Source organism: Capra hircus, chromosome 19 (genome assembly GCF_001704415.2).
Source record: "Capra hircus breed San Clemente chromosome 19, ASM170441v1, whole genome shotgun sequence".
NCBI lineage: Eukaryota > Metazoa > Chordata > Mammalia > Artiodactyla > Bovidae > Capra > Capra hircus.
The window spans coordinates 42572397-42592822 of NC_030826.1; the positions used below are offsets into that span (position 1 = coordinate 42572397).

The window sequence follows — 20426 nt, forward strand, 5'->3', positions numbered from 1 at the left end:
TATATTTAGGAGCACTTACCACCTGGCAGGTTCAGTTACTGATTAAGTTAAAATCCCAGCCAAAAATCAGTAGTAGTTTGTGTGGTGATGAGATATTAATAATTGTGTAGAAGATTCTTGTATACTTTATGCAATGCTTGGGTGAGTTTGGAAACAGGGGATACCCCTAACCAAATAAAAAGGGTATATGAGGTCCTGCTGACAGCTTCTCTGCTGAGACTTATCAGTGAATTGGCTACCCTCTCCAGTATTCTTGCCTGGAGAATCCCATGGACAGAGGAGCTTGGCGGACTACAGTCCACAGGATTGAGAAGAGTCGGACTTGACTGATTCTTAGCACAGCATATATCAGTGAGAATGGTTGCGTTTATTCTACAGCCTGTTTACTTGTTTTAAGGGGAAACCCACCCCTCCAGCTGCTCCCAAATGGTTCTCTCAGTTATCCAACCCTCTCCCTGAACTTTAAATCTCTCTCTTGACTGCCTCTTGACTCTCATCTCGCTAAGTCTCTGCAAGGACCGTGACTCTCCAGGACAGTGTCTTCCTCAGCTTGTGCCTCCCATATGCCTTCCTCCAAGGAGAGCTCTACTTTCTCTGGATCAGCTTCCTGTCCCCAGCCTGCCCCAGATCACCAGTTTCTGCTTATCCCACTCCCCTCTTACTGCTGATGCAGAATGACAGGCCCTTTCACCTGATACTTTCTGGACTCTGGGTGGCACTGGTCCTCTCTGATTAGTCCCTACTGAAAAGTCTCTCCTGTTGTGACCTCCTCCCAATGTGACCCCTCCGAGGGCATGCTGGCTGCTTCTTAGGCTCCTATGCAAGCCCCTTTGCCTCTGCTGTGCCCACAACCTGCTCAGCCCCACACATGGACATCTTCTGGACTGTGGCCCTGCTCCTCCTCTCTCCCCTCTGCAGAGTCCTCTCTGGGTGATCTCAGGCTTCCTATCTTCGTGCGTTAGTGGCTCAGTCATGTCAATTCTTTGCCACCCCATAGACTGTAGCCTGCCAGGCTCCTCTGTCCATGGAATTCTCCAGGCAAGAATACTGGAGTGGGTGGTCATTTCTTTCTCTGGGGAATCTTCCCAACCCAGGGATCAAACCTAGGTCTCCCATATCGCAGGCAGCTTCTTTATCATCTGAGCAATGACTACCGTTTGTTGTTTGACACAAATCTGTTTCTAGCCTAAAAGTTGCTCTCCGGCCGTTGAAACCTTTAGACCCAATGCCCCTTTTTCTGGGCATGTATGCTGGGGCTTCCCACAGGAACCTCACCTCAAACTTGTTGGAATCCTCCTTCAACTTGCTGCTCCTCTTGTAGGTCCTTCTTCTGGAGAAAGCCCCTCACCCTCCCAAGTCACCCAATGGAAACCTGGTGTCCTTGTGTCACCAAAGAGTCTGTATCCTTTCTCACGCACCCACCCAGTCAGACACCACGTCCTGTCAACACCCCCGGCCACATTGCTCAGATTCCTCACTTCTCTGTCCTGGAGGTCACTGGCCTCCTCTGACCCTTTGCCTCCTGTCGCTGTCCTCGCTTCTGTCTTTCACACACTTGGTGCTCTCTCAGCACTGAAGCCAGAGCTGTACCCCTGGGGTGCAGATCAGAGAACAGTGACCTGGGCATCCGGGGCGGTTCCACTGGCCTCATGGGGACTCCGGGATGGCAGGCAGGCTCAGGCAGCACGTTCTGGGGCCCAGCCTGGGGACTGGGGATGGCACCTGGCTCCCTGGAATCCAGTCACCTTCAGCACATTTACACAGGCTGCGGGCAAGTTTGTCCAAAGGGCAATAAGACTTACTGGAGGAAGCAGGATGTGTAGCTCCTTTCCCCTGGGTAACTGTCCAACAGGAACACGTTTAAACAGTTGTTTACAGTGTGTGATATGGTGATGGTGAAGCCTAGGACGACACGAATTCAGAGGAAGCCATGTGACAGCAAGACGCTTCTAGAGAAGGTGGGCAGAGGGGCACCTTCTGCTACATCAGTTCCTCCTCAAGGTCCGGCCAAAGCTCTCCCTCCCTCTCCCTGATCATTACTCCCTCTCCTCCGGGAGACCTGGGGATTCCCCACCAGAGGGGCTATTCTTGATCTGTGATTGGTAACACTGGTCGGGACGAAAAAAAGTTGAAGGTGTTCTCTTGACAATGTGTTCTGAGCTGGGAGGAAATACCACCACTTATCAAAGGATCCAGAATGAAGTTCCTGGGCTGGAAATGCTTGCCGTGAGGCCAGGGCCGGGTTTGACCTTAGATTCTGTCCCCCCTTTATTACAAAGTCCACATGAACCATTTCAAGCTGAGACAGGCTAGGGCCTGAGTTCCTATACTGGAGTGCTTGCACTTGGCATGTGGACAAATATCTCCTTGAGCAACAGAATACAAAGGAACTGTAACAGGCTAAAAATATCGGCAAGCACTGGGCAGTCCCCGCAGTTATGTACAGTGAGACACAAAAGACACAGAAACGTATTGCTGCTTCTGAGGTGAAAGGAGAAGAGCAGGTGTTGGGCATGATCCCTGCACACAGCACCACCAAAGGGGTGGGCAGACCACCTAAGCCAGCCCTCAGTCCGCTCCACGGATCTGCCCCGACTCTTACTCCACTGAAGGAACCTGTGTTTTCTTCTTGCTCCTTCCTGCAGCAGCTTGAGTACCAGTTAACTCTGATTTCCTTCACCAGCCTCTTTATCAATTCAATTGATGCAAGAGTCCGAGGATCCAGGTTGGTCACAAAATGAACAGTGTGTGGAATTTGCATATCAAAATAGAGCTGGTTGCAGAAGCAGCTGGTATCTGGAGAACTGACCTTTCTGAGGTTGATTTCCCTGATTTCACAGTGCCCAGATTCCTGTCTTTCTGCAAGGCCTACTTTGCTTAAGACCCACACACTGCACAAGCCTTCCTGACCTGATCTCTTCTGCTGTCCCACCGACTCCTGTTTCCACCTCACACCCAATGTGCTGACCTCGGCCATTTCCTGCCCATGCCAGGTGCTTCAAGGTACCTTTGCACCTTCTGATCCTTTTGGCTGGGATGTACTGTCCATTCTCCTCCAGCAAACATACTCTGCAAGGTCATCTAAGGTGCCTTCTGGGAAAGTGGTCTTGGACAAGTCCAGGCTGGAAAGGACTTTCCCCCAGTTCACCAGGGAAGCATGTCCCATCTCTGGATCCTCAGTCTCTCCTGGTTCCCTCAGAACCTGGCTGAACAGAAGATAGTGTCTATGTCACATCACCTGCCTGACAATGGAGATGGCTTTGCTCTCTGCTTCTGCAGCATTCTGGAAAAGGGTTTCCTGGGGATGAAGGCTGTGGACAGTGAGGTTAAATTCAGAGCCAGGGTTTTATGCCCCTGACGTCTGATGTGGTCCATCAGTTCTGCTCAAGGTGGAGGGTCTCTGTAAGCAGCAACTTCCCGCCCGCTCCAGCTTCTGAATGGATTCACTCCCCTCAGGCTCTCCTCTAGTGACTCAGGGAGTTCAGGACCTCCACGATGTTGACCGGGCTCAGCTCTTCAGCCCCCCAGCTCCCCACAGGTGATCGGTGTTCTCAGCGTAACTCTCCAGGCTCCTCTGCGTGCCATTAGGGTTCTGGTTGCTGCATGGGAGCCCTCATCAGAGGGCTTCATGGACTAGAGGAAGGAAGACGGAATCTGGCTGGATGGCTGAACACAGGAGTTTTGCTTGCAGCCATGTAGAGAGAGTGGAAAAAGAGCCCCGGGACCCGACACTTGTACCACTTCCTCCCTCCAGCTGTGTCTCCCATACCCATCCCTGCCCCATTTTTTAAAGCTGAGTGTTTGATTTGAAACAGGAGGACAGAGGCTGCCATGGGCCACTTAAAATTCAGTTTATAACCTCAGCTGCATCTTCTGAGCCTGGCCTGATTCCTGCCCCGCCCTAATCTCCAACCACTGCCAACCCTCCTTCCTCGGCTGCTTGTCTTTAGCGTACAGTAATGCGATGCCCCGAGCACAACTCAAAGACAGGAACCTACAGACACTGAAGGAGGCACTGTGCCCCCAGTTCTGTCGGTCTGTCCATCATGCCTGCTGCACTCCAAATCAAGAGCCTGAAGACAGCCAGAGCTTTAGCGATATTCATCATTTTCCTGTCCTTGTGGACTCCTCTGGTGATAGGCAGGCAGGAAGGTGGTTTTGGGAGTGAGAAAGGAGTTGGAAAGCAATGTCATCCCAGCCTCCCTCCCTGCTGCCCCTCCTGATCCCCCATTGCCCAGCCCTGGAAACACCCTGACCACAGCCAGGTGCGTGTAGACGTGAGCTGAGAAGAGCTGAGGGCTGTGATGAGCTTCCTGACCCAGAAGCTGGGGCCAGACCTGGTGGATGCAGCCCAGGCCCGACCCTCAAACAACTGCATCTTCTCAGTAGAGCTGCAGCTGCCCCCCAAGGCTGCAGCCCTGGCCCACCTGGACAGGGGGAGCGCCCAACCTGCCTGGGAGGCACTGGCCATCGTCTTCTTTGGCAGACAACCCCAGCCCAATGTGACTGAGCTGGTGGTGAGACCGCTGCCCCAGCCCTCCTACATGCGGGATGTGACCGTGGAGCGTCATGGGGGCCCCCTGCCCTACTACCGACGCCCCCTGATTCTCCGAGAGTACCTGGACATAGACCAGATGATCTTCAACAGAGAGCTGCCCCAGGCTGCAGGTGTCCTCCACCACTGCTGCTCCTACAGACAAGGAGGAGGGAACCTGGTGATCTTGACCACAGCTCCCCATGGTGTCCAGTCAGGGAACAGGGCCACGTGGTTTGGCCTCTACTACAACATTTCAGGATCTGTGGTCTACCTGCACCCTGCAGAGTAGGAGCTGCTGGTAGATCACAGGGCTCTGGACCCTGCCCAGTGGACTTTCTAGAAGGTGTTCTTTCAGGGCCGCTACTATGAGAGTCTGGCCCAGCTGGAGGAGCAGTTTGAGGCTGGCCAGGTGAATGTGGTGGTGATCCCAGACAATGGCACAGGTGGGTCCTGGTCCCTGGAGTCCCAGGTGCCCCTGGGTCCAGCTCCCCCTCTGCAGTTCCATCCTCAGGGCGCCCGCTTCAGTGTCCAGGGCAGTTGAGAGACCTCCTCATTGTGGACTTTCTCCTTTGGCCCCGGAGCTTTCAGCGGTTCTAGGATCTTTGACATTCGATTCCAGGGAGTATGGCTCTCTTATGAGATCAGCCTACAAGAGGTCCTGGTATCTATGGTGGGAATACCCTAGTCACAATGGTGAACCGCTACATGGATCGAGGCTTTGGTCTGGGCAAGTTTGCCATGCCCCTGACCCGTGGCATCGACTGCCCCTATCTGGCCACCTATGTGGACTGGCACATCCTTCTGGAGTTCCAAGGCCCCAGGACTCTCTATGATGCCCTTTGTGTTTTTGAGCAGAACGAGGGTCTGCCCCTGAGGCGACACCACTCAGATGTGTTTTCTCACTATTTTGGGGGTCTTGTGGAGACAGTACTGGTCTTCAGATCTGTGTCAACCTTGTACAACTATGACTATGTGTGGGATGTGATGTTTCACTCCAGTGGGGCCATTCAAGTCAAATTCCATGTCACGGGCTTCATCAATTCAGTGTTCCACTTTGGTGCTGCCAGAAGATATGGAAACCAGGTTCGGGAGAACACACTGGGCACTGTCCACACCCACACTGCCCACTACAAGGTGGATCTGGATGTGGGAGGTAAGACACCCCAGGCGAGGCACGGATTGCAGTAGAGGGGCCTGAAAGATTGGGGACATCTTTGGGTGAGAGGTGGGAAGCAAGGGACACACTCAGTCTGGCCTTGTCTTTGGCTCCTAGTCTGAAGCCAGAAGCAGGCAGACTCCAGAGGGGGCAGGGTAGCTGCCTGACTAACTCTTGCCCCTCCCTTCCCCTCCAACTCCACTCCCACAGGACTGGAGAACTGGGTCTGGGCTGAGGACATGGCTTTTGTCCCCAAGGCAGTACCCTGGAGCCCCGAGCACCAGATACAGAGGCTACATGTGACCCAGAAGCAGCTGGAGACAGAGGAGCAGGCTGCCTTCCCCCTGGGAGGGGCCTCCCCTCGCCACCTGTACCTGGCCTGCAAGCAGAAGAACAAGTGGGGACACCCTCGGGGCTACCGCATCCAGCTGCTCAGCATCCCTGGGGAGCCGCTGCCCCAGAACAGCCCTTTGGAGAGAGCCATCAGCTGGGGGAGGTGGGTGGGGTGCATTGTTGGAGGGTTGGTTGAGATGGGAAGAGTATTGGGAGGGGCATTTGGGAACCCAGTTCAAATTGTACACGAGGCGAGGTAAGAGCCCAAGACATTTCCTGATTATCAAAAGGACCACACTGGATACACACCGCCACAGTGGGGAAAGTCTTAAATTTTGGTGGTCCATGTTGTGAAATCCAAAGGGATATACAGGTAAATATGGAAAGGTGTTGGGCCACCCACTAGGGTGGCATCGAGTGACTGAAGATGAGAGAGGAAACCTGAGGTCCATGGGCTCGGCTCCCTTCCATGATGATCAAGCACCAGGACAGGGACAGTGTGGGTGAGCTGGGAAGCTGAGGTCCATGGGTTTGGCTCCCTTCCATGATGATCAGGCAGCAGGACAGGGACAGTGACCATGGACCCCTGACCAGAGCATCTTTAGGTACCAGCTGGCCGTGACCCAGAGGAAGGAGACAGAGCCCAGCAGCTCCAGCGTCTTCAATCAGAATGACCCCTGGACTCCCACCATGGACGTTGCTGACTTCATCAACAATGAGACCATTGCTGGAAAGGTCAGCTGACTGTGGGAGATGAGGGAGGAGGGGGACACAGAGATCACTCCCACCTTCTCTTGGGGTGGGGGCTGAAAACCTGTGATCACCTGGAGGGCTGAGCTGACTCCTGCTTCTGTGCTTTTGTGGATCTTCTCCTTACCTATGGAGGGAAACTTCCTAAACTGGGAGTTCATCTGCAGACCCTGGCTGAGGCTCCAGCCTTTCCTCAAGTGGCAGCAGCTCTCTCAGTCTCAGCTTGTGGACTGAGTCTTTATGGGACCCAGGATTCAGAAGGGCTGGAATGACCAGGGAAGACCACCTCTCTTATACCTGAAACTTCTCCGCTTCTGTCTTCACCACTAAAGGATTAATTTCCAAATGTCAGCCTTTCTGTCACCCATACCCTGCTCTTACCTCCTTCATTGACCTCCTCTCAGTTACAGTTTGGGAACACTCACAGAGTCAGAGGTGGTGCTGAAGTAGCCTGTGTGTGTCACCATTTCTCTTGGGATGGGTAGGCTGTTGGTGATAAGATGGGAAATGTAAGAGATGGCAGGTGCAGTCTAGGATAGTGGAGGCTGGTGTTGCTCCTAATATGGAGTTGATTTTTTATGCTTTGACTTCTGGGCTACTATGATAAAGCGTTTAGAGCTTAAAACTCTCTTGAGTGATGGTGGGCTCCCAAAGTGAATTCCGTGGGAGGCAGAGGTGTTCTTAGCAGCGCCAGGCCTCATGACCCTCTTTCTTCCCCAGCTAGGACTTGGTAGCTTGGGGGACAGCTAGTTTCCTGTACATCCCACATTCAGAGGACATGCCAAACACAGTGACAGTGGGCAACAGTGTGGGCTTCTTTCTGCGACCCTACAACTTCTTTGACGAGGACCCCTCCATCAATTCTGCGGACTCCATCTGCTTCCGAGAAGACCAGGATGCTGGGTCCTGTGAGGTCAGCTCCCTGGCTTGCCTGCCCCAGGCTGCTGCCTGTGTCCCTGACCTCCCTGCCTTCTCCCACGCGGCCTTCTCCCCCTAGGTGTTCCCTGGGATGGGGAACGTGGCTGGGGCCCAGGGCCAGGGAATGTGCGGAGAAGGGCTGGGAGCTGTGGAGTCTGAGCGCTCTTCTCCCTCTTCACTCTCCAGGGTCCTTTCTGTCCCTTGCCTTCCCCTCCCTGCTGGGAGCATCCTGAGCCTGTGCTGCCTGACACAGGGCTGTCTCAGCTCTGTGGACCCCAACCTGCGGGATTCCTGTCGCAGAGAGGAAAGGAATGGTCAGTGGGGAGTCTGGAATGATTATTAAACCTTAGCAATCGATTCCTGGTTTTGGTGTGTTTTGCTTTTTCATCCTTTTGTCTTTGGTTTCCTGCGCTCTCAAATCTTTTTAGGCCGTGCCAGGTCTCTCCTGAGACTCCCCAGTCCTCACATGGGAGGGGAGGATGGGGGCTGTCTAAGCGGGTGGCTGCCGATAGGATTCCTGGCAGGATTGTGAATCCAGGAGTCCAGTTGGAAGGGGCTCTTTGGCCCTTGTTTCCTCTCATCCTGGGCCTCCTTCTTCCCTTCCTTCTTGCCCTGCCTTCTCCTGTTACCTGTTCTTCTATCTTGGTATTTACCTCCTGGTCCTCAGCAGAGGTTCCTCAGCTCTCATTGTTCAACTCTGGTCTCCTCTCCTGACTCTAGGCCTGTGGAAGTCTGAAAATGCAAGGGACATCTAGCTTGAGAAGACAGTCCCCATCTGCCTCCCAGTGTCTGGAGGCTGCCCCTTCCCCAGTCCTGGGGCAATGTGTTTGTATGTCCTGTCTTGCATCCTCTTGCAGGAGTGGTCATGGAGACAGCAGCAGCTCTAGGGGGCACTTGAGGTGGCTTTGTGGGCACAGTGGTAATGAGGAGTGGTCATTTGTGCCAGGTCTGTGTGTGACCTGTGGCCTCTGCACACGGCAGGAGCCAGTGGGGGAGGCTGGTGGGCACCTAGGGAGTGAGGCAAGAAGACCTGTCATGGGGCCAGGGGTTGTCCAATCACATGGGAGCATGCAAAGGAGCCAGGGCGTCTGGGGGTGGAGCCTCCCCCACAGGCTGTCCCTGTGGAGATGTGGATGGAAAAGGTCTGGATCCAGGGTCTCTCTACAAATATCCAGAGTTTGGAAATTATAGAACTGTTTTTCCTAAAAGATTCATTAAATAAATTCTAATACAGTCTTACAAAGCAATATTATGCAGCTGTAAAACCAGTCATATTTCTTTCTAGAAATTAATCTTCTAAAGAGCAAGGCAAGGTAGAGAAGTGTGTATAGGGCACCACCTTTTGTGTTCTAAAGGAAAGGTCATATGAGTACATATTCCCATATCTTATAGATGCATATTCAGAAGACATGGGTGACACTGGTTGACTCTGGAGGGCATCCAGGTGGAAGGGACTCAGGAGGGGGGACTTAGTAGTAGAAACCCTTTAAAAAATTTTGAACCACATGACTGTATTATCTATTCATTTATTATTATTCAAATAATAAATGGTCCCATACAAGACCTGACCTCATCCTTTAAACTATTAATAAGTTGTCTTTTTGGATATGGTAGAATGGGGGAGGATAAACTGTTGAGAGATGAGCCCAGGGACTCAATATTCTCAAACACTTGAGACCCAGAGAAATAGGTGTGGTCTCTGTTGTGCATCTCCAAGGAAAACGTTAAACCTCAGTCAGTCTCTCTTTGACTGTCTATGGCTCACTGTCCCTGTCTGTCTCTCTTCAAGGAGGGGGAATGAGAAGCAATGGGGAGGGGTGACTTCCACCTGCTGGAAGCCCAGGCAGGGCTGGGAGGTGAAAGACAGGAAACAGATTTTAGATGCTGCTCGGCTTCTGATCTGAGGGAGTCACATCCAGGGGGCTCACACAGCACAGAAGCTTCTGCTCCTTTCTGCATTGCTCCAAACCCAGGTTCCCTGCTGGGTCAACAGTGGATGCAGATGAATCAGTCAGCAGAGGGAAGCTAGGTTTCAAAGAACAGGGAGAAAGCCATCAGCCAGGAGAAAGGGTGGCGGGTGGATGAACTTATAACACGAGCCAAGGTGGAGGCCAGAGTGCAGAGGACAGTGACTGAGGAGAAGGAGAGGCTGAAGACTTGGACAGAGGACAAAAATGGGTGCTGCAGCCGCATGGTTCCGATGCTGACCTGATGCCTTTTCTTTCTCTGACCTGAGTCACTGAACTTCTCCATGAGATTTGTATGCTGTTGTTTCTCCCTCCTCCTGGCTCCTTTTTATGGTCAGTCGCATGAGAGTCAGTGCTGGAGGCAAAGGAATAAAGGAATTTTTTCTTTCAGAATAAAGCAATGTGGTGTCAACCCCTCCCCTACCCGGGCAGAATAACTTGCAAGTCATTGCCTTGAAACCATGTCCAGACCAAGTAGTGAGTGTGAGTGTGTGTGTGTGTGGATGCTCACTCACAGCTTTGATGTGGAACAGGGACTATGGTTGTGTCTCTCTACAGCTGGTCTAGGGATGACTTCCCTGGCCCAGGCCTCAGTAGACATGTAGATAGTGAGCTTATCAGCCCACTGAGATCAGGAGGCTGGACCCCCAGCCGTACACCCCACCCACTCTCTCCTTCATAACTTGAGGCTGGCTGGATTGCCAAAGGAGGGAAGAGTAACCCAGGATGTCAGGTTCTGAAAGAACTCCTGTCCACAAGGGCACAAATTTTGGACTTGGGCCCATTGCCCTTGAGGAACTGAATTAGGGGACACCCAAGATGTCCTTACAGGAGGGGCATAACTGGGATTCCAGGAATGGAGACACAGGCAAACTGTGAGCAGCAGAAGCTGTGCCCTCCTGCCTTGGCTCTCATCCTGCAGCCCCTAGGCAGGGCTCCCTCTGCGACTGCAGGATAGGATTCCCACACACATTCAACAAGACTTCCCCAGTGCCTCTTGTGTGCCAGGCGCCCTGGGAGGCACCAGGGTACATTATGGAGTAAGACACAATGTCATCCCCAGGGGTGATAGCCGCAAGTCAGGAGTCAGTTACATCAGGGACTTTTTCAGGGAGGTGGGAGGAGGACAAAGCAGCAGCTCCTGACCTGGACTTAGGGACTGGAGAAGGCTTCCTGAGGGACGAGATGTCTAAGCTGATGGATAGAGCTGGCCATAGGAGAAGAAAGTGAGTGGTGACAAGTTTCCAGGAAGAGAGAACAACATATTCAAAGGCCAGGAAGTGACAAGGTAACACCATGCAAGTCCCCAAGTTCACTGACGGGTGTGTGGGCTGAGAGGAGAGCCTGGAGGGACAAGCAGGGGCAAAGAAGGCAGGTACTTGCAATCCATGGTTACCCTAAGGGAAATGGGGAGCCATGGAAGGATTCTAAGCAAGGGAGTGCCAGGGTGAGAGTGTGCTTTGCCCCTCCTGCAGTGGGGGCCCAGCGTGTGAACCACTGGGCCACCAGGGAAGTCCCAGAGCATCACTGTATTTAATGAACACCTAACACTTGGGAAAGTCAGTTGCTGATTAAAGTAAAATCCTACCGACAATAGTTCCCTTGGTCCTTTGTGCGCTGATGGGATAATTGCTTAGATGATCCTTGTAAACTTTATACAGAGCATGGTGGGATGGGAGAAAATTAAACCCCTAAGGAACAAAATAAAAGGTTTCTTGGCTCTCCCAGACAGCTTCTTTGACTGAATTTGGCAGTGAAAATGGATTCATTACTCCTACAGACTCTTTACCTGTTTTAAGGGAAACCCACCACTCCTGGTCCCCTCCAGAAGGTTCTCTCTCAGTTATCCACTCCTCTCTCTGAACTGTAAATATTTCCCTTTTCATTGGCTCTTGACTCATCTCACCACGTTGAATCCAGGACCCTGCCTCTCCTGGGGGTGTCTTCCCTGGGTCTGTTCCTTCCAGGCGCCATCCTCCAAGGAGAGCTCTCCCTTTCCAGGGTCAGCTTCCCTTCCCCCTGAGTCCCTCCTCATCCCATTCCCCCCCCTCTGCTGAGGCAGAAGCCACAGGCCCTTCCAGCCCCTACTTTCTGGACCTCTGGGTGGCATTGGTCCCCTCTGACTAGTCCCTATGGAAAACTCTCATGTGTCGATACCTCCTCACATTCTGACCCCTCCAAGGGCATGCCAGCTGCTTCTCTGCCTCCTGTGTGGGCTCCTTTGCTTCTGCTCCGCCAACCAGCCCACTCAGCCCCACACCTGGGTGTTTTCTGGCCTTTGGCCCTGCCCCTCCTCTCTCCCCTCTGTACAGTCCTCCCTGGCTGATTGCAGGCTCTCCTATCTTTAATGATTACTACTTGTTGTTCGATCTACATCTCAATTTCCAGCCTAGAAGCTGTTCCCCCATATCCGGAAACCCATAGAGACAATGTTCCTTTTTCTCGACATCTGTGCTGGGGCTTCCCAGGAGCACCTCAACCTCAAACTTATTGGTTTCCCCCTTAACATTGCTGCTCTTCTTGTAGGTCCTTCTGATGAGGAAAGCCCTCACCCACTCAGGTCACTCGTTAGAGGAAATTCCTTGGTGGTCCAGGGGTTAGGGCTTCTCCATTCCACGGCAGCGGTCACGGGGTCCACGCATAGTTGGGGAATTAGGATCCTACAACATGCACTGTGGGACCAAAAAAAAAAGCCCATAAATTACCAAGTCATCGAATGGAAACTGTGTCTTTTGTTGCCTATGTCACCGTGCCCTTTTCACCCACGCACCCAGCCAATCAGACACCGAGTCCTGTCAACTCCACCTACCACACTGCTCAGTCCCTCCCTTCCTCTTGTCCTCCAGGTCACTGGCCTCAGTCTGGCCCTTTGCCTCCCATCCGGTGTCATGGTCTCTGTCTGTCCCACAACAAAGCCCTGCTCGGAACCACAGTCAGAGCTGTGTCCCCAGATTGCAGATTGGAGTGCAGTGACCTAAAGTCCTTCCGCTGCTGGACAGGGCCTCTGAGCAGAAGCTCAGCTCAGGCACCGCTACCTGGAGCCCAGATCTGGGGGCTGGAGATGGGCTCTGGCTCCGAGGACAACTCACCTTGAGCATAGTGACAGAGGCTGGGGTCAAGTTTCTCCAAAGGGAAATAAGACCCAGTGGGGGCAACAGGACGTGTGTTCTAGTAATTCTCCAAATGAGACTCCTTTTTTGGTTTAGGATGGCTGACTTGATGATTGTGAAGCCTTCGATGAAAGGAAATCAGAGGAAGGGATGTGTCAGTAGGACACTTAGAGAAGGTGGGCAGGGAGCACCTTCTTCTATATCAGTTCCTCCACCAGATCAGGCAGAATCTCTCCCTCCTGCTCCCTGATCATTACCCACCTTCCCTAGGAGACCTAGGATACCCCAGCAGAGTGGCTCTTCTTGACCTGTGCTTGGTCATACTGGTTGGGATTACTTTTCCTAAGCTCAGGGAAAGCATTATCCATCCTCTTGATGATGTGTTCTTACCAAGGAGAAGAGGCCATCGCTTACAAAAGGATCCAGAATGAAGTTCTTGGCCTGGAGAGGCTGGCCTCGTGGCCAGGGCTGAGTGTGACCTCAGATTCTGCTCCTCTTATTACAAAGTCCGCATAAACCGTTTCAATTTCAGAGACTGGGGCTGAAGACCCTTGACTGGGGTGCTTGCACTGGCACATGGACAAATGTCTCCTCAAGCAACAGAATACAGGGAAACTGTAAGGCATTAAAAATACCGGCATGGACCAGCAGTTGGGGCGATCATGAGCCATAGATACAAAAACAGCGTAAGTGTACTGCCACTACTGAGCTGCCTAAAGCAAAAGCAGTGTATTGGGCATGATCCCTGCCACAGCATCACAAGCAGCTGGGCAGACCACCTAGGCCAGCCCTGGGGCCCGCTCTCCGGATCTGCCCCCACTCTTACTCCATTGAAGGAACCAGGCCGCACAGGGCAAGCAGGGAACCTGTGTTTTGTTCTTGCTCCTTCCTGCAGCAGCTTGAGGACCAGTTAACTCTCACTTCATTTACTTCACCAGCCTCTTATCAGTTCTATTGATGAAGAGTCCAGGACCCAGGTTGATAACAAAATGCCCCATATGTGGAATTTCCATATCAAAATAGAGCTGGTTGCAGAAGCAGCTGGTATCTGGAGAAGATGACCTTTCTGTGGTTGATTTCCCTGGTTTCACAGGTTCCCAGATTCCTGTCTTTCTGCAATGCCTACTTTCCTTAAGACCCACACACTGCACAAGCCTTCCTGACCTGATCTCTTGTGCTGTCCCACCGACTCCTGTCTCCACCTCACACCCAATACGCGGACCTTGGCCATTTCTGACCCATGCCCAGGCTGGTTCAAGTCCTGTACCTTTGCACCTCCTGATTCTTTTGGCTGGGATGTACAGTCCATTCTCCTCCAGGCAAACGTACTCTGTCTGCAAGATCATCTAACATGCCTTTTGGAGGAAGTGGTCTTGGAGGTGTGCAGGTTGGAAAAGATTCTCCCCCGGTCACCAGGGAAGCGAGTCCCATCTCTGGAACCCTCAGTTTCTCTGGTCCTGTCAGGACCTGGCTGCACAGAAGATGATGTCTCCGGCATATCACCTGCCTAAGAACAGAGGTGGCTTTGCTCTCTGCCTCTGCAGTATTCTGGAAAGGGGTTTCCTGGGGATGAGGGTTGTGGACAGCTAGGTTAAGTTCACAGGGCACTTTGACCTGTGACATCAGTCCTGCTCCTGGGGTAAGGAGGGGGTCTCTCTTACACTATGACTCCTCTACCCCTGCATGCTCCCCTCCAGTGACTCAGGGAGCGCAGAGCCTCCACGATGTTGAACTGGCTCAGCTTGAGTCCCTTCAGTCCCTTCAGTCCTCCAGCTCCCTACAAGTGCTTTGTGTTCTCAGCATGACTCTGCAGGCTCCTGTGGGTGCCTGTAGGATTCTGGTGATGAGGGAGCAGAGGACAGTGAGGAGGGCTTCCCAGTCTAGAGGAAGGAAGGAAGGAGCGAATTCTGCTGGAGGGTTGTGCTCAGGTGTGATTTGCTTACAGCCAGGTAGCCAGGAGAAAGTCTGGGCCTGGAGCAGAAGGAAGAGCCCAAGGGCAGTCCCTTTGTGCCCTCATCACATCTTTCTCTCCTCCCTCCAGCTGTGTCTCACAAACCCAGCCCTCCTCCACTTTGTGCCCCAACCTTGAACCTGAGTGTTTGATTTGGAACAAGAAGACAGAGGGCCAGTTAAAATGACGTGGGCCAGTTAAAATGTAGATTTCTACCTCAGCCCTATTTCCCGAACTAAGTTAACCACTGCCCCCACTCCACCCTCCACTCCCTGCCAACCCTCTGCCCTTGGCTGCTTGTCTTGAATGTACCCATCATGCCATTGTCCAGAAGCACCACCCAGAGCCAGGAACTTCCAGACACTGAGGAGGCATCGTGCACCCCGTTCTGTCTGTCCGTGTGTCTATCTTGCATATTGCATTCTGATTCAAGAGCCTGAAGAGTCAGGAGTTTTAGCGATGTTCATCTTCATTTTTCTGTCCTTGTGGACTCTTCTGGTGATGGGCAGGGAGGAAGGTGGTGCTGGGAGTCAGGAAGGAGTTGGGAAGCAATGTCATCCCAGCCTGCCTCCCCGCTGCCCCTCCAGACCCCCTAGTAACCAGTCCTGGACACACCCTGACCAGAGCCAGCTATTTGCAGACCTGAGCCGAGAAGAGCTGACAACTGTGATGAGCTTCCTGACCCAGCAGCTGGGGCCAGACCTGGTGGATGCAGCCCAGGCCCGACCCTCAGACAACTGCGTCTTCTCGGTAGAGCTGCAGCTGCCCCCCAAGGCAGCAGCCCTGGCCCACCTGGACAGGGGGAGCCCCCCACCTGCCCGGGAGGCACTGGCCATCGTCTTCTTTGGCGGACAACCCCAGCCCAATGTGACTGAGCTGGTGGTGGGGCCGCTGCCCCAGCCCTCCTACATGCGGGATGTGACTGTGGAGCGTCATGGGGGTCCCCTGCCCTATTACCGACGCCCCGTGCTTCTCCAAGAGTACCTGGACATAGACCAGATGATCTTCGACAGAGAGCTGCCCCAGGCTGCAGGTGTCCTCCACCACTGCTGCTCCTACAAACAAGGGGGACAGAAACTGTTGACCCTGAACTCAGCTCCCCGTGGCGTGCAGTCAGGGGACAGGGCCACGTGGTTTGGCATCTACCTTAATGTCACAAAGGGTGGGCCTTACCTGCATCCTGTGGGGTTGGAGCTTCTGGTAGACCATAAGGCTCTGGACCCTGCCCAGTGGACCATCCAGAAGGTGTTCTTTCAGGGCCGCTACTATGAGAGTCTGGCCCAGCTGGAGGAGCAGTTTGAGGCTGGCCAGGTGAATGTGGTGGTGATCCCAGACAACGGCACAGGTGGGTTCTGGTCCCTGAAGTCCCAGGTGCCTCCGGGTCCAACTCCCCCTCTGCAGTTCCATCCTCAGGGCCCCCGCTTCAGTGTCCAGGGCAATCGAGTTTCCTCCTCATTGTGGACTTTCTCCTTTGGCCTCGGAGCTTTCAGCGGTCCTAGGATCTTTGACGTTCGATTCCAGGGAGAACGGCTGGCTTACGAGATCAGCCTGCAAGAGGCCGGCGCTGTCTACGGTGGGAATACCCCAGCAGCAATCCTCACTCGCTATACGGATAGTGGCTTTGGCATGGGTTACTTCGGCACACCCCTGATTCGTGGGGTAGACTGCCCTTATCTGGCCACCTACATGGACTGGCACTTCGTTGTGGAGTCCCAAGCCCCCAAGACACTACATGATGCCTTTTGTGTGTTTGAGCAGAACAAGGGCCTGCCCCTGAGGCGACACCACTCTGATTTTCTTTCCCACTATTTTGGGGGCGTTGTGGAGACAGTGCTGGTCTTCAGGTCTGTGTCCACGATGCTCAACTATGACTATGTGTGGGATATGATCTTCCACCCCAATGGGGCCATAGAAGTCAAATTCCATGCCACGGGCTACATCAGCTCAGCGTTTCTTTTTGGTGATGCCCGAAGATATGGAAACCAGGTTGGGGAACACACGCTGGGTACCGTCCACACCCACAGTGCCCACTACAAGGTGGATCTGGACGTGGGAGGTAAGACACCCTAGGGGAGGCAACGATTCCAGTAGAGGGGGCCGAAAGATTGGGGGCATCTTTGGGTGAGAGGAGAGGGAAGCAGGGGACACACTCAGTCTGGTCTTCTCTTTGGCCCCACTCTGAAGCCAGGTGCAGGCAGAGTCCAGAGGGGGCAGGGCAGCTGCCTGACCAGGCCTCCCTCCTCCTCTCCCCCTTTGCCCCCCACCCCCACCCCCAGGACTGGAAAACTGGGTCTGGGCTGAGGACATGGCTTTTGTCCCCACGGCGATACCCTGGAGCCCTGAGCACCAGATACAGAGGCTGCAGGTGACCCGGAAGCAGCTGGAGACTGAGGATCAGGCCGCCTTCCCCCTGGGAGGGGCCTCCCCTCGCTACCTGTACCTGGCCAGCAAGCAGAGCAACAAGTGGGGGCACCCTCGTGGCTATCGCATCCAGACGGTCAGCTTTGCTGGGGAGCCGCTGCCCCAGAACAGCTCCATGAAGAGAGCCTTCACCTGGGGGAGGTGGGTGGGGCGTGTTGTTGGAGGAGGGTGGATGAGATGAGAAGAGTGTGTTGGGAGGGGCAATTGGAAATCCAGTTCAAATTCTGCACCAGGTGAGCTAAGAGCACAAAACTTATTTCTTGGGTATCAAAAGGCCAACAGTGGATACACAGCCCCCTGGGAATGCTAGAGCCCAGGTGGGAAAACTCTTTTTTGTTTTGGTTGGATCACCCTGTTAAACTGCAAGGGATTAACGGGTAGACATGGAAGGATGTTGAGCTACTGACAACTTCTAGGGTGACACTGAGTGACTGTAGATGAGAGGGGAACCTGAGGTCCGTGGGCTCAGCTCCCTTCCATGATGATCAGGCTGCAGGACAGGGACAGTGACCATGGACCCCTGACCAGAGCATCTCTAGGTACCAGCTGGCCGTGACCCAGAGGAAGGAGACAGAGCTCAGCAGCTCCAGCATCTTCAATCAGAATGACCCCTGGACTCCCACCGTGGACTTTGCTGACTTCATCAACAATGAGACCATTGCTGGAAAGGTCAGCTGACTGTGGGAGAAGAGGGAGGGGTAGGGGGCACACAGAGATCAGCCCCACCTTCCCTTGGTGGGGGGGCCTGAAAACCCGTGATCACCCGGAGGGCTGAGCTGACTCCTGCTTCTGTGCTCTTGTGGATCTGCTCCTTACCTGTGGAGGGAAACTTCCTAAGCTGCGAGTTCATCTGCAGACCCTCAAGACTCCTCAAGACTGCTCAAGAGGGAGCAGCCCTCTCAGCCTCAGTCTCAGTCTCAGCTCTGTGGACTGAGTCCTTTAAGTGCTGCAGGATTCAGGAGGGCTCGAGTGACCACAGAAGATGACATTGCTTATATCAACATCTCTGTTTTTGGCTTCACACTAAAGATTAATTTCTAAATGTCAGCCTTTTTTGCCTCTCAATGCCTCATCTTCCCTCTTCCATTCTCCTTCTCTCAGTTACAGTTTGGGAATCCCCCCAGAGTCGGGGGAGGTGCTAAAGTAACCTGTAGGTTGCATTAGTCCCCTCCAATGCATAGACTGATGGCGATGTGACAGGGAAAGTCAGAGATGGAGACTAGGCTGGCAAGAGGTTCTGCTATTGCTCCCAATGTGAAATCAATTCTTTATGCTTTGGTTCCTGGGCTAGTAGGAAAAACGTTTAAGACTTAAAACTCTCTTGTTTGAAGTTGGGCTCCCAAAGTGAATCCTGGGGGAGGCAAGTGTCCTTAGCAGTTCCAGGAGTCATGAGTCTCTTTCTACCCCACTAGGATTTGGTGGCCTGGGTGACAGCTGGTTTCCTGCACATCCCACATGCAGAGGACATTCCCAACACGGTGACAGTGGGGAATGGTGTGGGCTTCTTCTTGCGACCCTACAACTTCTTTGACCAGGAGCCCTCCATGGATTCTGCTGACTCCATCTACTTCCGGGAAGGCCAGAATGCTGGGTCCTGTGAGATCAACTCCCTGGCTTGCCTGCCCCAGGCTGCTACCTGTGCCCCTGACATCCCTGCCTTCTCCCATGGGGGCTTCCCTGAGTATTAGGTGGTCCTTGGGGTGAGGAATGTGTCTAGGACCCAAAGACAAGGGAGTGTGGAGAGGGGAGGGGCTGGGCACTGAGTTTCTCCCAGCTCCCACCCCAGGTTCCTCCCTGTCCCATCTTCTGCCCTTGCCTCCTCAACCCTGCTGGGAGTATCCATAGCCTGCGCTGCCTGACCCATGGGCTTCTCAACTCTGTTGACTCCAGACCTGCTGCATTCCTATCTCAGAGAGAAAAGGAATGGCCAACTGGGAGTCTAGAGTGATGATTAAACATTTCCAGAAGACAACTTTGGCAATTTCTTTGGTTGTTTTCTACTTATTTTGCCTTCTGGGTTTCTCAAATCATTTTAGGCCATGCCAGATCTCTCCTGAGACTCCCCAGTCCTCACTGGGGAGGGGAGGATGGGGGCTTTCTATGGGGATGGCCACCTAGGTGCCCTGGGCAGGGTTCCTGCCAGGTGAATCCAGGAGTCCAGCTGGAAGGAGCTCTTTGGCCCATATTTCCTCTCATTCTAGTCCTCTTTCTCTCTCTTCCTTCTTGTTTAACCCCCTCCTGTTCTTCAGTTCAGTTCAGTTCAGTCCCTCAGTCATGTCCGACTCCTTGAGACACCATGGACGACAGCACGCCAGGCTTCCCTGTCCATCACCAACTCCCGGAGCTTGCTCAAACTCATGTCCATCAATTCAGTGATGTCATCCAACCATCTCATCCTCTGTCGTCCCCTTCTCCTCCTGCCTTCAATCTTTCCCAGCATTAGGATCTTTTCCAATGAGTCAGTTCTTCGCATCAGTTGACTAAATAGTGGAGTTCAAGCTTCAGCATCAATCCTTCCAATGAGATGGTAGGAGGGGTGAAATCACATTTAGAATCAAACCCCATACCTGCCAGAGACATTCGGAGGGCTCAAACAAAACCTTGTGCATACCAGGATCCAGGGACCCCACAAGAGACTGAGCCAGACCTCCTGTTCTTTCTTATCTGTTCTTATTTTCTGGGATTTCCCTTTCTGCTCTGAGCAGATTTTCCCCAGTTCTCATTTCTCAACTCTGGTCTCCTCTCCTGACTCCAGGCCTGTGGAAGTCTGAAAATGCAAGGGACGTCTAGCTTGAGAGGACAGTCCCCATCTGGCTCCCTGTGTCTGGGAGCTTCCCCTTCCCCGAGTCCTGGGGCAGAGAGTCTCTTCACAGTTCTTTCTGCCCATTTGTATAGATCCGCCTTGGACCTTGCATCCTCTGGCAGAAGCTGGGCATGGAGACAGCAGCAGCTCTAGGCAGCACTTTAGATAGCTTTGTGGGTGCAGAGCTAATGAAGAGTGGTCATTTTGTGTCAGGTGTGTGTGTGACCAGTGCCCTCGGTACTCAGCAGTAGCCATCAGGGGAGGTGGGACAGGCAAAACAGGAAGACCAGGCACTAGCACCACGGGGCCAGGTGCTGTTCAATCATATGTAAGTATGCAAATAAGCCAGGGTTTCTAGGGGTGGAGCCTCCACACAGGCTGTTCCTATGGACAGCTGGGTGGTGGCAGCCTGGATTTGGGCTGCCTCTGCAAATAACCAGAGATGGGAAGCAGTAGAACTCTTGTCCCTAGAAGACTGAT

The 20426-nt window shown here is 53.3% G+C and overlaps 1 protein-coding gene, 1 long non-coding RNA gene and 1 pseudogene across 3 annotated transcripts; 2 read left to right on the forward strand and 1 right to left on the reverse strand.

Annotated features, from left to right (window-relative positions):
- LOC102169513 lies at positions 2263-8049 on the forward strand (annotated as a pseudogene).
- LOC106503244 lies at positions 9222-13514 on the reverse strand. The gene is made up of 4 exons (XR_001919755.1): positions 13162-13514; positions 12751-12893; positions 11250-12333; positions 9222-10016 (listed from the first exon to the last, which is right to left on the reverse strand). It is a non-coding gene; the product is annotated as an uncharacterized LOC106503244 (long non-coding RNA).
- On the forward strand, positions 15030-19124 carry LOC102169793 (primary amine oxidase, liver isozyme). 2 transcript variants are annotated; one of them, XM_018065152.1, is made up of 4 exons: positions 15030-16067; positions 16999-17284; positions 17683-17812; positions 18556-19124. In XM_018065152.1, the coding sequence occupies exons 1-4, from the start codon at positions 15182-15184 to the stop codon at positions 18829-18831; spliced, it is 1578 nt and encodes a 525-aa protein (XP_017920641.1). In that variant the 5' UTR covers positions 15030-15181; the 3' UTR covers positions 18832-19124. The 2 variants fall into 2 exon arrangements, with proteins under 2 accessions (XP_017920641.1, XP_017920640.1); XM_018065151.1 differs by having other exon boundaries at positions 15032-16778.